Here is a 13,722-nt window from a genome sequence, read left to right on the forward strand (position 1 = left end):
ATGTAAATATGTCCATAAACAGTATTCTATAATAAGCAGTTTTTCAACAAATTTACTTACAATTTTGTATCGACTCTCATACAAATTTATATTCTGATTATTCAGTTCTGACACTATACAAGTATCAATGTCCGTTTGTCCTACCGTTTCAGCGCTTCGCTTTTATGGATGTTGTCATCCTTGTTTTTAAATAGACACCTTGAGGGGAAGCACCAAAGTTCAAAAGAATAAAGTGATATACAACTAATTTTAAGAACCTACTTATTAATAGGAAATATTTTTCGATTTATTTCAAATTGTTTATACTTTTAATTTGTAATTTTACCATTGCATTGCTAATTTTTCTAATTAAATGGTAAGTAATATTGATTATATAAAACCAGATCTCCTCGTAATTTTGATGCAGTGCTTGGCCTTTACAGAATTGGTAAACTTCATCTATCTCAAGGGGTAAGTAAAACTTTTATTCAACAAGAATTACAACATTAATGGAAAAAAAGGATCAAAGACCGATTTTTAACCCTATTTAGTAATACATTGGGTAAATAACTTCTTATATGTGTAATATATGAAAGACTGAAACTGAAATTTAATAGATATCATTTTTATTAAAACGTACAATTTCAATATAAATTCTTCAGGTTTGTGTACAAGACTTCTGTGAAGAGCTTGAATATTGGGGACTCACTGATCTGCACCTAGAACCTTGTTGTCAACATACATACTACAGGGCTAGGTGGCTTCTACCACAAGCGAATTTAGGGGTAAGTAGAACCTTAATGTTAACATACATACTACAGGGCTAGGTGGCTTCTACCACAAGCACATTTAGGGGTAAGTAGAACCTAAATGTCATCACACATACTACAGGGCTAGGTGGCTTCTACCACAAGCACATATTTAGGGGTAAGTAGAACCCTAATGTCAACATACATACTACATGGCTAGGTGGCTTCTACCACAAGCGAATTTAGGGGTAAGTAGAACTCTGATATCAACACATATACTATAAGGCTAAGTAGCTTCTACCACATTTATGGGTAAGTAGAACCAAAATGTGAACACACTTACTACAAGGCTTGGTTGCTTCTACCACAAGCACATTTAGGGGTAAGTAGAACCTTAATGTTAACATACATACTGCAGAGCTAGATGGCTTCTACTAAAAGCATATTTAGGGGTAAGTAGAACCCTAATATCAACACACATATTACAGGGCTAGGTGGATTCTACCACAAGCACATTTAGGGGTAAGTAGAACCATAATGTGAACGCACATACTGCAGAGCTAGGTGGCTTCTACTAAAAGCATATTTAGGGGTAAGTAGAATCATTGTGTTAACATACCATCAATTCAAAAGGATTATTATATTATCATTAAATATATTGGTTTTGATTAACTAGAAACCAAAAGTTTTTTTACCTTTTAGCCTAACCAATAAAAAATCTTTTTAAAAATCTAACTGTGCTTTAATATTTTATTCAAGGTATCTTGTTTCATATAGAAAGACCTATTTGTATATTTTTCATTTATTATAAAAGAGTTTATGCATTAATAATCAGATGCTGGTGTAATTTATAGTAGCATGACCATTACATTAACAAGGATGACAACATCCACAAAAGCGAAGCTCTGAAACAGTATGACAAATTAACATTATTACTTGTAGACTGTCAGAACTGAATAATCATAATAAAAATGTATTTAAGTCGAAACAAAATTTAATGTAACAAAAGATGAAAATCAACATGTTTGACAAAAGTAAGATTGCTACGTTCTATTTTGTTTTGCAGAATGTTATTCCCTATTTCTGGAAATAATTGGCATGAAAGAAAAACAAATTATAAGAGCATATTGTTCTAATCACTAAGATGGATTATACATACATACAGTTGGGAGAATGGAATATTTTTCTTTAATCAAATACAATATCATGACCTTAAGCGTATTGTAAACTGGTATAAATATTTATTTCAATATCATTTACTAGTGGCTACGTCCCTAGAGGCCTTTTTAGGGATGGTTGTGGAATGGAAGGGTGAAGCTAGATTTTAAAGGAGATCCATATCGGTTCAGCGGGTAACAAGATCACAATTACTTTTACTTTTATAAACGAAGTATTGGCTACTTTAGGCATCTTAGAATCATCCTACTGATTTCAAACTTTGCATGGTAATTGTTGAAACAACAAGGTTCAATTTAGAAAATGTATCATCTCTGGGTTCTTAAAAGATAATGCCGCGTTTTTTCGACTTTTTTTACGCTATGAATAACAAGCGCGGCATTCGCGAAATCTAAAAGAGTATACAACGATTTATTTAATTATTTCTCTTTTGTTGGTACGGCCTTTATAGAAGAAAAACAAATTATCTTCAATCCATTTTTGCTGCATATTAATTAATGCATCTTTTTAGAGCTGTGTTAGACATTATAAAAATTGCTAAAAAAATAATTTAAAATTCAGTATTCTTAAGTTATATACTCTGTTGAAATTCTATCGTCTTCGTTCAATCAATCAATGTCTAAAAAACGCCGAAAAAACGCGGCATTCATCTTTTAAAAACCCATCTCTGTGATTTCTATGCCAATATTATTAAGTTTAAACATTGATTAAGCAAAGTATCTATAAAATAGAGTCTACGAAATTTTAGTACGTCCATAGAAAACATTTTACATTAAAAAGTTGTCAAAAAAGAATATTTTATTGTTCGTAATATATAACAATCTCAATCTTTGAATGTTGATTTGTATGACTGTATAATAATACAGTGAGCTTCGCCTATGTGGATGTTGTCATCCTTGTGTTTTGTTTAGAAAGAGGACGAAGAGGACTTTGGAGATGGAATATTTTCTGCCACTCAGAAGAGATTATGGAATCTTTTTGAGAACCCCCACCACTCCAAACCAGCAAAGGTATGATTTTTATACAAAAATTATGAAGATTCCTATGACTAATACAAATTCCTAATTACATTGAACTGTATACAAAAATAGCCTAAATAAAATATTAGCAAAGTGCATAAATATAATTATATTTTTTATTACGAAGAAAAAGTTTCATAGAAAAGTTTCATGCAGGACTAAGAAGAAAACAAATAATTTCAAAATGGAAATTTTGACAGGGAAAAATTGCCATCAATTTAGTTTGCTTACATGGACATCATTTATCGGTCAGTTCGTTCATCCAGTAGGGGGAGAAGAGGTAAAGGAGGATAATTTTGCCCGCTACAAGATTCACTTTATTAGATTAGATTAGAGTAATAATAAATCCATTAATTTAAACAATGAATAAACAAATTGATCACAAATAAAATTTACATTTTCCCAGTATCCCAAAGTTTTCTTAATCAACACAAACATATTTCTTATCTAGTGAATCTAGCAAAATATTGGGGTATAGTCCCTTTCGTGACATCGCACCTTAAGGGGCGATTCTTCGTATTTTTCACAGTAGGTTTTATCCTATTTCTAGCATCTGCAGGGGGCTCTAACCCTGCGGGACTAATTACCTAACCCTGTGGGGCAATCACGTAACCCAACATAACCTAACCTAACCTAAAATAAACTATAAAAAGCCATTTTAAAAATACGACAAATCGCCCCTTAAGTTGCGATGTCACGAAAGGGACTATTTCCAAATATTGCCCAAAAACATTTTTTTTCTTCCATAGGACTATTCTTGTGCAGGAAAGTGCAGGTCAAATGAATTATGACGTTTATTTGTTTCAGTATAATTTATCTTTCACAACTGAGAATCTGTGTAGGTCCAGGTCTATATATCTATCTATCTATCTATCTATCTATCTATCTATCTATCTATCTATCTATCTATCTATCTATATATCTATCTATCTATCTATCTATCTATCTATCTATCTATCTATCTATCTATCTATCTATCTATCTATCTATCTATCTATCTATCTATCTATCTATCTATCTATCTATCTATCTATCTATCTATCTATCTATCTATCTATCTATCTATCTATCTATCTATCTATCTATCTATCTATCTATCTATCTATCTATCTATCTATCTATCTATCTATCTATCTATCTATCTATCTATCTATCTATCTATCTATCTATCTATCTATCTATCTATCTATCTATCTATCTATCTATCTATCTATCTATCTATCTATCTATCTATCTATCTATCTATCTATCTATCTATCTATCTATCTATCTATCTATCTATCTATCTATCTATCTATCTATCTATCTATCTATCTATCTATCTATCTATCTATCTATCTATCTATCTATCTATCTATCTATCTATCTATCTATCTATCTATCTATCTATCTATCTATCTATCTATCTATCTATCTATCTATCTATCTATCTATCTATCTATCTATCTATCTATCTATCTATCTATCTATCTATCTATCTATCTATCTATCTATCTATCTATCTATCTATCTATCTATCTATCTATCTATCTATCTATCTATCTATCTATCTATCTATCTATCTATCTATCTATCTATCTATCTATCTATCTATCTATATATCTATCTATCTATCTATCTATCTATCTATCTATCTATCTATCTATCTATCAATCTATCTATCTATCTATCTATCTATCTATCTATCTATCTATCTATCTATCTATCTATCTATCTATCTATCTATCTATCTATCTATCTATCTATCTATCTATCTATCTATCTATCTATCTATCTATCTATCTATCTATCTATCTATCTATCTATCTATCTATCTATCTATCTATCTATCTATCTATATATCTATCTATCTATCTATCTATCTATCTATCTATCTATCTATATATCTATCTATCTATCTATCTATCTATCTATCTATCTATCTATCTATCTATCTATCTATCTATCTATCTATCTATCTATCTATCTATCTATCTATCTATCTATCTATCTATCTATCTATCTATCTATCTATCTATCTATCTATCTATCTATCTATCTATCTATCTATCTATCTATCTATCTATCTATATATCTATATATCTATATATCTATCTATCTATCTATCTATCTATCTATCTATCTATCTATCTATCTATCTATCTATCTATCTATCTGTCTATCTATCTATCTATCTATCTATATATATATATATATATATATATATATATATATATATATATATATATATATCTATCTAGTTGTTGCAGTTGTCTCGTGCCTGTTTGTAGTAATATCCACTTTGTGTTTATAATTATCTATCTATCTATCTATTTAACTATCTATCTAGGTTGTTGCAGTTGTCTCGTGCCTGTTTGTAGTAATATCCACATTGTGTTTAATATTCTCCACCCTTCCCAAATATCAGACCAAAGATATAAATGGAGTAGTACGTAAGTACCTTTTATTGTATGTAGCGAAGCTGCTCGATAATTTACTCTGTTTTAACTTTGTGTGTTTATACGTTTACAGTTTTCATTGTTACAGAACTAAGTCTTAAATATTAAAGACTAAAAGCTAGATATTAAATAATGCCCCGACAAATATACATCAACTTCATTAATATTTTCATATGCGAAATTTGCATTAATCTAAAAATAATGTGTTTTTAGATTTTTGATGTTATCATCCTTTTCAAATATCTAATGATATATAGAATCATAGGGGAGAGAGGGTTAGAGGTAATAGCAAATAACCTTAGATTACTCTAAGATAATCATTAAGCCTTCCTGAAAAAAAAACAACCAATTTGGACCAGTATTTTACTTAATCTTTTGCTTCAGATAAAAACATTATAGGTATTATGGGAGATATATTAAAAACTACATGAAAATTTGCCTACTATACAGTATTTATTCCCCTAATGGAACTGAAAAAAATTCGTCCTTGTTGTATAGATAATTTAATGAGAAAATGATACCTGAAATTGGCATTTCAGACATAATAAACATGGCTTAAAGTGTCCTTTATTAATTCGATTGTTTCTATCTTACTTTTTTCTTATTTTTCCTCCTATTTTATATCTTGGTTTTCTGTATTAATCCAGATACTATTAAAAGTACTATTTTTCCAGTATGGCTTCGAAACCGATAAATGTCGGCTGAATTAGAACCGGTTCTCAGCCATACTGTAAAATCATGTATAGCATCGTATTATAGAGAATTTTTCACTAATATTAAAATCAATACCAGTTTGGTTAGCCGGAGCCTTGAGGCCTTTGTGGCTAACAAAACTGGTTCTAATCTTACATTTTTATATCCTAATATCCGCGGAAAGCTGTCTGTAATACGATGCGATAAATAACCAATTTCTCCTTTCATTTCCCGATGTGTGTATCAGTTTTATTTTCATGATTTTCATCCCTTGCTGGTTGTGATATAGATTCCTTCTAATATGTGTAAAAAGCCTATATCTGGTTAATGTAAAAATAAAGGAATAAGTAAAGATATAGTCAACATAAGACGAAAGTATTAAAGTAAAAGAATGGAGGGGGCAGCAGTTAATACTTGTATGTCATTGTCTACGGGGCTGGGACTTGTTGACTTTCAATTGGATCTTTTGATAACAGATAATAGCTACAAAAGGGTACAAAGCAATTTACAATCAAAAAAGGTCCCTACCAATTGGGCCAGGTAGTTGTTTGGGTTATACATCAATACTTATACATTTGTTACTTATACATATATATGAATATATGTATATTATATTTCATTTTAAAACCATTATAGCGAACTGCAGAAGAATATATATTTTTTTTACTTGTAATAAACCAATTTTAACAGATGTATTTATTCATGATAAGGGCTTGGGATTTGTGTGCCCCAAAAGGTACTTTCAGAGAAAATATAGTCTGTTTTTGTGTGGCAAATACGTAGATATATCTATTTTTTTACATGAAATCCATATCCTTTGCTTCCTGAGTGAAATGATTTGTCATGAAAGAAGTCATCTGATATTGACAACTAAGTCTTCTTTCTACACGCACATACACAGAGACACATTTCCTAAATAGTAAATATAATAAATTTATAGTATAGATGTATAACTATACTCTCTTTCAACAGCTAGAAAATTGTTTTTAGCATTTTTGCAGCGGCTTGGCTGATTTTATATTGCTATTGGTTGGTTTTGGGAAGACCCAATTAAAATTTGGCGCAGAGTCCTCAATAAGGAGCCATAGAGTTATTTAACCCCCTATTCCCTCTATTGTTTTACTCTAATGTAGATGTAGAGATAATCTAAAGACGTACTCTCCAAAGCAGCCAATAGGAGAACAGTGGAGGTACTTTAGTTGAAATTATGTACCTATTATGGTAGGAAAGAGCATATTTTTTTTCATTTTATCTGCATGATGAGTCAGATACATGTGAGTTTAAAACACTGTGGTGGAATATTGTCATAATGTCTAATTTGTTTCTAAATCTTTGACCAAATACATCAGTATATTTTCATCCTTGACAATCTATTCAAAACATCCATTCGTATTCAAAATTCGCATTACTACATATCTTATCATGAGTAGAGCCAAACAAACGCCTAATCAATATCCAAATGAATGCAGAAAATCCTCCAAAAACGTGCAAAAAATCTGCGAATTGATATTCGCATCCAAATGAGCAAAATAAAACCTAACTAATCGGCTGGGCAGAGCTTCTATAATCTCATTAGTAAAGTGGGTCCTAAAGTTAAAAACGAAACAGTAAATTACATAATGATATCAACCTTTACTAGAATAATACCTTACTGTTATAATGTCTTAAAATAACCACAAAGAAAGTACACTGCTTTAAATAAAATCTACCCTTTCATTGAAAACAAATGTATAAGAATGTGAAATAATGGATATTTAACCATGGATAAGATATTTTCATAGTCCTAAATGCATTGATGTATGTATTCCTTTGTGAGTTTAGCAAGATCTCAAAAACCTCTACACCAAAATATAACAATGAGGTTTAATATTCGCAAGTGTTTTTCTCCGTTTAGTAAACCAATAATTAAAAACAACCATAGAATGAATATCCCCCACACTCTCCGAGATCTAATGGTCTAATTCGGGGCGATTTCACCCCTCACCCAAATTCAATAATGATTAAAAAAAGACCAGCATCAACTTAAATACTCTATCCATATCTATAAAAACCATAATGAGTGTTTGCTTGCCAAATTTTCGTCAGTCTTTCTTCTTGGTTTTTATCATGGTTAAAGTTACTGAGATCCTGTATACCGGTATTGTACACAAGTTTAAATGTATAATACCTCAATTACACTAAAATAATGCATAAATGTTTAATTTAAAAAAATCTCTTTTATAATAAATAATCATAAATAATTCTCATACAAAAGGGGTAGGTTGCGCTAAAAAGCCGTAAAGGTTGTGAGTTTGAGGTTAAAAACAGTAGTTGAACGATAAAAATTTAAACTTCAAAATAATATGTCTATATATAGTTCTTTTCAATAAGAAATACACATATTTCGTGAATTTCATCCTTCTACTACTATTGTTAAGCCTTAAAACTTACACCTTATTTAAGATTAAGATTAAAAAGTTTGAACACTCAACTTAATGAATCTAACTATCAAAAATCACTTTAGTCTTCAAACTTGTCAAGCTAACGAGTAAGAAAAAGAGATTATAAACTTGCAGGACTAGTGTAATACACAGCCCCTTGTCCCCTCTCTCTCTGTTTATATACATACACTTATATTGTACATTTGAATTGGGCTGTTATTCTATAATTGTGGTCCGCACCACGTATGGCTTGTATACTTTATTAACATCGCTTGCAGAAAAAAAATAATTCTTTTTAACAAATTGTATAAGATGTGAGCAATAGCATAAATGGTATTTTTTTGCTATGCGTCTATATATGTAAAATAAAGAGGTTATCAATCAAAGAAATTGAATAAGAAAATTGTAAGGTCTCGCCATTTCTTGTCCTGTCTTGGCAGATAATTTAATTCCAGATTGTAGCTTTCAATCTCAGCAAAGTGGCAAAAATACTTAAACTAAGTGTCGTAGAATTTTGGCCAAACTAGTTGGAAGAGTTGTATTTTTATAAATTAGGGTTAGGCAATACCTTTATCATGAGCATTTAAAATCATAAGCAATTTTTTTTATGCAGATATTTCTTTATTTATTTAAACTACATTGTTTATTAAAAGAGGTTGGAATAAAGTCAGTTTTTGTTACTAAAATAACTATTTAAAAAGATTGCAAAAATCTAAAATTCTAAACTTATGCAGGATTGGAGAGGACATTGTGCTGTTTATTATACTAGTCTCCAAAGTTTTAAATGACGTTTTCTTATATGCTGTTTTAACAATTTTGGGGACTTTTATTGAATTTTGATTGTTTGGTTCATTAAGGTTAGTGTCAAACCTTTTCAACCACTAATTGTAATCTATTGTGTATCATAATTCGGGAGTACATTAATTTATCGGTCATTGTCTTATCCCTTTAGATCCCTTAAATTTATTTGTATACTGTATTCGAAAACTCTATCTAGATATGTAGATTATTAATCGACATTGTAAACTTTATTTTTTTTTCAGACGAGGAAAGTTTTTTCGAGATAGCTGAGGCAGTTTTTGTTGGATGGTTTACTTTTGAATATGTCATCAGATTTATTGCAGCTCCTAGCAAAATAAAGTAAGTGGTTCATTTATTCTAAAATGAGTAGCTGCTTTATAAAAACTGTGTGTCCTATGATATAAAGTAGTTAGGTTTTTTTATGTAGCTCAAGACTTTTATAACTAATTAATTGATTAGATTTTCTAATTTAAGGAAGGTTCAAATAGGTTCTTGAATGGTTATTTTTAGATTTTAGTATTGAATTGGTTTTAGGCTGTTTTTATTCACTTTTTAAACCCTTTGTTTTCAAAGCCCTTTAGTACTAAAGGCGCAGCCGTTAGTACTTTATACGATGCTAACGATGGTTTTTCCTTTTCTAATCTGCATTTTGACATGTTCCTGGGAAATAAGTATAGAAATAGGAAAAATGAAAATTTATAGGCTCGCTGTTATAAAGTAATACCACAGGCGAGTAAAATGAGTTATTAAACACTTTCTAGCTCTATAACTCACTTTCTAGCAAAAAAAATAGTTTAGCATTTCTGGTGACTCAATTTTGAAATTTTATTTGTAGCAGGAGAAACATACTTTTTATCTCAGAGGCAAATTAATGGTATTAAAATATTCGCAAATGTCTTATCTACAGTTTAATACACTTTTAAGTTCATTATTTTTGGGCTTTGAGTAATCGATCTCAATAATTAACTTATCGCATCGTATTATAGACAGCTTCCCATGGATATTACATGAAAAATCATAAGATTATACCACTTTTGTTAGTTTTTAGTTCAATATTCTCAGAATATTGTCTGTTATACGTTGCATCAAATGATTTTTCGGTATTGCAGAAAACCGGTTATAATCCTGAGGTTTCGTAGCTGGATTAGTTATTTCTCGCATCGTATTATAAACGGCTTAGCGTATTAAAAACTGGTTTTAATCTTATGATTGTACATTTTTATATTCGTAGAAAGTTGAATATAATACGATGCTAGACATATTTTTTTCGTATGGATGGGAACCGGTTCTTATCCACCGGATTCGATTGAATACGAGAAAAACTATTATAAGATTAAATAAAAGAATAGTATTTTTCAGTCAAAAATAGATATTTAAAGTTTAATTTTTGACATTTTTTCTAAACCTATCTATAGTTTTCTTTCCCTTGATCCCAACGCAATGTTATGAAGAATGTTGAAAAATATGTCAATAAATGTGACATACTATATTTGTCATTCTATTTTACTAACTCAAATCAAATTGAATTGTATAATGCATTTTTTTACCAGAAAAGTAAAGATAGTACCACAAAAGATAAATTATTCTGCACCCCTTACTCTTCTTCAAAAATCTGTATGCTATTAAATCATAATATCAACCACATTGAAGATTTTTTGGATCATGGAAAGAAAACAAAGTCATTCCTAATTAGGACAGAAGTCACTGAAAATTGGTCTAAGGAAGGCTACTTATGTCCTTCATCTAACAAAATCTAACTTAAGGGAGGTGACTTATGTCCTTTGTCTGACAAATTCTTACATTAGGAAGGCTGCTTATGTCCTTCAAGTTGCAAAACTTAGCTTTTCTGTCCTTCACATAGCAAAACCTCACAAAACATAGCATTTCTGTCATTCACATAGCAAATTCTTGCAAAACATAGCATTTATGTCCTTCACATAGCAAATTCTTGCAAAACATAGCAAATTCTTGCAAAACATAGCATTTATGTCCTTCACATAGCAAATTCTTGCAAAACATAGCAAATTCTTGCAAAACATAGCAAATTCTTGCAAAACATAGCAAATTCTTGCAAAACATAGCATTTATGTCCTTCACATAGCAAATTCTTGCAAAACATAGCAAATTCTTGCAAAACATAGCATTTATGTCCTTCACATAGCAAATTCTTGCAAAACATAGCAAATTCTTGGAAAACTTAGCATTTATGTCCTTAACATAGCATTTTGGTCCTTCACATAGCAAAATCTCACAAAACATAGGTTTTTCTGACCTTTTTCTACCAGGAGATCAGAACTAAATCAGAACACACATAACAAGAGTTTTACATAATTTAACTCTGCATAAATTATGATAATTCATTATTATTACCCCCTCCCCCCCCCCCCTACTTAAAATTTACCCCTGCATAAATTATGATAATTCTTTATTACTACCCCTCCCCCCCCCCCTATTTAAAATTTACCCCTGCATAAATTATGATAATTTATGCTGAGTTAAATGTACTGTTTGAACTTCTATCTAACAGGATATGAGAACTTAATCAGAACACACATAACAAGAGTGTTTACATAGTACATTCAGATTAACAATTATTCAATTGGCCCCTTTCCAGTCCATCATATGACATGGGAAGGAGGTTGAGGAGCATTTTATGCAGCCTAAATTCCACTATGCTATGCCACTTTTCCTAAAAGGCGTCATAGCTGGCCTCTTTTGTGTCCATCATATGGGAGGTGGTGCCATGTAGGAAAAGTGGCATTGCATTCTTGGGAATTTAGACTGCATAAAATGCTCCTCAACCTCCTTCCTATGTCATATGATGGACTGAAAAGGGGCCAGCTATGACGCCTTTTAGGCCCTAGAATGCAATGCCACTTTTCCTACATGGCACCATAGCTGGCCTCTTTTGTGTCACAACCTCCCAGTTCTCATATCCTGTTAGATAGAAGTTCAAACAGTACATTTAACTCAGCATAAATTATCATAATTTATGCAGGGGTAAATTTTAAATAGGGGGGGGGGAGGGGTAATAATAAAGAATTATCATAATTTATGCAGGGGTAAATTTTAAATAGGGGGGGGGGGGGAGGGGCAATAATAATGAATTATCATAATTTATGCAGAGTTAAATTATGTAAAACTCTTGTTATGTGTGTTCTGATTTAGTTCTGATCTCCTGGTAGAAAAAGGTCAGAAAAACCTATGTTTTGTGAGATTTTGCTATGTGAAGGACCAAAATGCTATGTTAAGGACATAAATGCTAAGTTTTCCAAGAATTTGCTATGTTTTGCAAGAATTTGCTATGTGAAGGACATAAATGCTATGTTTTGCAAGAATTTGCTATGTTTTGCAAGAATTTGCTATGTGAAGGACATAAATGCTATGTTTTGCAAGAATTTGCCATGTTTTGCAAGAATTTGCTATGTTTTGCAAGAATTTGCTATGTGAAGGACATAAATGCTATGTTTTGCAAGAATTTGCTATGTTTTGCAAGAATTTGCTATGTGAAGGACATAAATGCTATGTTTTGCAAGAATTTGCTATGATTTGCAAGAATTTGCTATGTTTTGCAAGAATTTGCTATGTGAAGGACATAAATGCTATGTTTTGCAAGAATTTGCTATGTGAAGGACAGATAAACTATTTTATGCAAGATTTTGCTATGTGAAGGACCAAAAAGCTAGGTTTTGTGTGGTGAAGGGAGGCTACTTATGTCCTTCATCTTGCAAAATCTTTGTTAAGGGAGACAAGTTATGCCCTTCATCTAACAAATTCTCACATAAGGGAAGCTACTTATGTCCTTCCTAGGAAGGTGACTTCTGTCCTAATTAAGGAATGACTTTGTTTTCTTTCCATGATCCGATTTTTTTGTTTATTGCCTATTCTTTATTTTGTTGGGTGAGTTTTTAAATTAAAAAAAAACAGTTAGAAATAATTGCTTAAAGTTCAATCAAAGGGTAGATAATATCATTATTTAAAACAACCATCCAAATATTTCTAGCATTTATGAAAAAACGAATGATTTTTTGAAGAAAAAAATTGGTATTTTAAGCAGACATAATCTGGTATTCCTAGGAGTTTAAATTTCCCTGTCCTTACATATAAGATATTTGAAATATGTAAGAACTTCTTATAGGCTAACTTATGAAATTTTATGGGCTTTAACTTAATTTCTGTAACAAATAATATCATATTATTAGTTACTTAATACTTTTTTTAAGCCTGAGGATTTATTGCCTTAGTTTTTCTCAATATTATTTTGGAATTAATCCTACAATATCCATTAACCCATTAGTATAGCAATATCATTAAACTGATAAGTATCAAATACGGTATGCCATAGTTTCCGCAAGATAAAATTATCAGAATCGATAGTTAATACTTCAGCAAAAACTCAATAAGTATAGATGTATAACCCAGACAACTACCTGGTTTTGGTGTTGGG

The 13,722-nt window shown here is 30.7% G+C and overlaps 1 protein-coding gene across 1 annotated transcript in view; it reads left to right on the plus strand.

Annotated features, from left to right (window-relative positions):
• The window catches only part of LOC145324342 (potassium voltage-gated channel protein Shab-like), a 69,949-nt gene that overhangs the window by 35,897 nt on the left and 20,330 nt on the right, over positions 1-13,722 (plus strand). Inside the window, exons 6-10 of the mRNA XM_080166953.1 lie at positions 381-450; positions 642-764; positions 2,816-2,914; positions 5,253-5,355; positions 9,518-9,614. Of these exons, the coding sequence (XP_080023079.1) occupies positions 381-450; positions 642-764; positions 2,816-2,914; positions 5,253-5,355; positions 9,518-9,614 (492 nt within the window). The remainder of the gene's footprint in view (positions 1-380; positions 451-641; positions 765-2,815; positions 2,915-5,252; positions 5,356-9,517; positions 9,615-13,722) is intronic.

The sequence above is a fragment of the Acartia tonsa genome, chromosome 7 (genome assembly GCF_053477335.1).
Source record: "Acartia tonsa isolate MP-2025a chromosome 7, ASM5347733v1, whole genome shotgun sequence".
Lineage (NCBI taxonomy): Eukaryota > Metazoa > Arthropoda > Copepoda > Calanoida > Acartiidae > Acartia > Acartia tonsa.